At 32.3% G+C, this 1,866-nt stretch overlaps 1 protein-coding gene across 1 annotated transcript; it reads right to left on the minus strand.

Moving 5' to 3' along the window:
- Positions 1-402: 402 nt before the first annotated feature.
- LOC111373344 (serine/threonine-protein kinase HT1-like) lies at positions 403-1,551 on the minus strand. Its single transcript, XM_022995858.1, has 4 exons — positions 1,363-1,551; positions 1,049-1,223; positions 791-925; positions 403-705 (listed from the first exon to the last, which is right to left on the minus strand). The coding sequence occupies exons 1-4, from the start codon at positions 1,521-1,523 to the stop codon at positions 499-501; spliced, it is 678 nt and encodes a 225-aa protein (XP_022851626.1). The 5' UTR covers positions 1,524-1,551; the 3' UTR covers positions 403-498.
- Between the last annotated feature and the right edge of the window lie 315 nt (positions 1,552-1,866).

Raw genomic sequence — 1,866 nt, forward strand, 5'->3', positions numbered from 1 at the left:
AATTATTTTAAAATAAATTAAATTTTATATTTTAAATAAATATCTCCTCGCAGAAAAAATTATGAAATTATGTAATAATTAGTACTTCAACTCAAACTAAACAGATTTATTTTTTCCTGAATTCGAAAGGTAGGAAACTTGTATTTATGGTTGCATGGTTTAATGTTATTTGTACTTTTTTCGACGAGTCTTGTTGTGTGATGGATGGGACAATATTGCACCATTTTAACGTAGAATTTATCTACCATACCCTGCATTCTAATATAATGCATTTAGATATTTTTTTTTTCCTGGTATATGCTTTAATTTGTGTATGATACTTAGAATGTTGTGACATCTTTTAAGTTGATGATTTATTTTGAATTTAAAGTTCTGATATCAACTTTTCAAAGAAAAAAAAAACTGTTGAATTATTGGATGAGGACCCCAAGGTTTATGGGGTAATTTTACAAGAAGACAAAGTCGAGTAATGATGATTTTTCAACTTTGTGTTTGTTATCATCTTCGTTTCTTGAATAAGCTAAAGCACCCCCGAGGTTCAACGTCGTCCTGTACCATACCGCCACCATTTGAAATGTCAATGGCTTCTAACATTTGAACTACCTCTTCAATCTTGGGTCTTCTTTTGGGGTCCGTATCCCAACATTTTTTCATCACGTCAGCAACAGAAATGGGGCAGCACTTGGGTATTTCCGGCCTCAAACTCTGAATGCAAAACTTTTAAGAGTTAACTAAAACATTTCACTGTGTATTGCTATATAGACATAAATTAACAAACTGCAGAAACTACCTTGTAAACAACCAGTGAGGTTTCTTCAATTGAAGCAATGTTGGGAAATGGCATGGAACAACAATCAATTTCCCATAGACAGATCCCAAAACTGTACACGTCGCATTTCTGATCGTATGGATTGCCAATTAAGACCTGAAAAGGATGTACAAAAATTTTGATCACTAACTATAAATAAATATGCTTTCAAGCTTACCCAAACAAACTTAACTCGTATCATTAAAATAAAAGATTTGATTAAAAAAAAAAAAAAAAAACCTCTGGTGCCATATAACCAAGTGTCCCAGTTTGTCCAGTCATCTCAGCAAGATTTGCAGCTTCTACTCTTGAGACACCAAAATCAGTTATTTTGACTCTTCCTTCTTTATCAAGAAGCATATTTTCTGTTTTCACGTTTCTGTGAACAACCTTTAATGAATGCATATAACTCAACCTATAAGAGGGGGGAAAGGTAAAAATTAGCTACTTTTTTTTCTTTTTAATCACTTTGATCTATGAAGAAGTGAAAAATCATTTTTTCGCCTAGCTATTATCATAAATTTGTTCTTAAAATGAAATGAATAGATATATACCCTCTAGCTATGTCAAGTGCAAGTCCGACAACCACTTTCAATGGTAGCTTCTTTATTCGGTTTCGTATGAGATAAGACTTTAGAGTACCTCCCATAAGATATTCTACCACAATGCAACAAATATTTTGTGGCTTGTCAATTTTGCCACCATCAGGTTCCATTTTTACTTCAGCAATGCCTTTTTTGCACCAATTAACTTGAGAAAAAAGAAACATGTAAAAGTTAGTGGATGACTTAATCAAACTAATAAAAAATTTCTTAACTTTCTAAAAGGAAAGCACCCGTCCAAAGCGTGTACTTGGAATGCATTACTAAACGGTGGACAATATAATGAACAAATAATGGATCGTCTACTTTATCAAACAAGCTATATTCGTTTATGAATTATAATTAAGAAATTAAAAGGCAAAAATGCATGAAGAAAGGAGGTTTATAGTTACCTTGGCAATGTTAGGATGATCCAACTTATCCCATACAGAAACTTGTTGAAAGAAAATTTTGTGC

Source organism: Olea europaea, unplaced genomic scaffold (genome assembly GCF_002742605.1).
Source record: "Olea europaea var. sylvestris unplaced genomic scaffold, O_europaea_v1 scaffold1119, whole genome shotgun sequence".
Taxonomy (NCBI): Eukaryota; Viridiplantae; Streptophyta; class Magnoliopsida; order Lamiales; family Oleaceae; genus Olea; species Olea europaea.

Bases quoted from the DNA above. Each gene is read 5' to 3' on its own strand.
- LOC111373344 (XM_022995858.1), bottom strand. From the start codon at position 1,523: ATGGAACCTGATGGTGGCAAAATTGACAAGCCACAAAATATTTGTTGC. The intron at 1,224-1,362 runs GTATATATCTAT...CCCCTCTTATAG, and splicing joins GCACTTGACATAGCTAGAGG to GTTGAGTTATATGCATTCAT. The intron at 706-790 runs GTAGTTTCTGCA...TTTTGCATTCAG, and splicing joins CCTCACTGGTTGTTTACAAG to AGTTTGAGGCCGGAAATACC.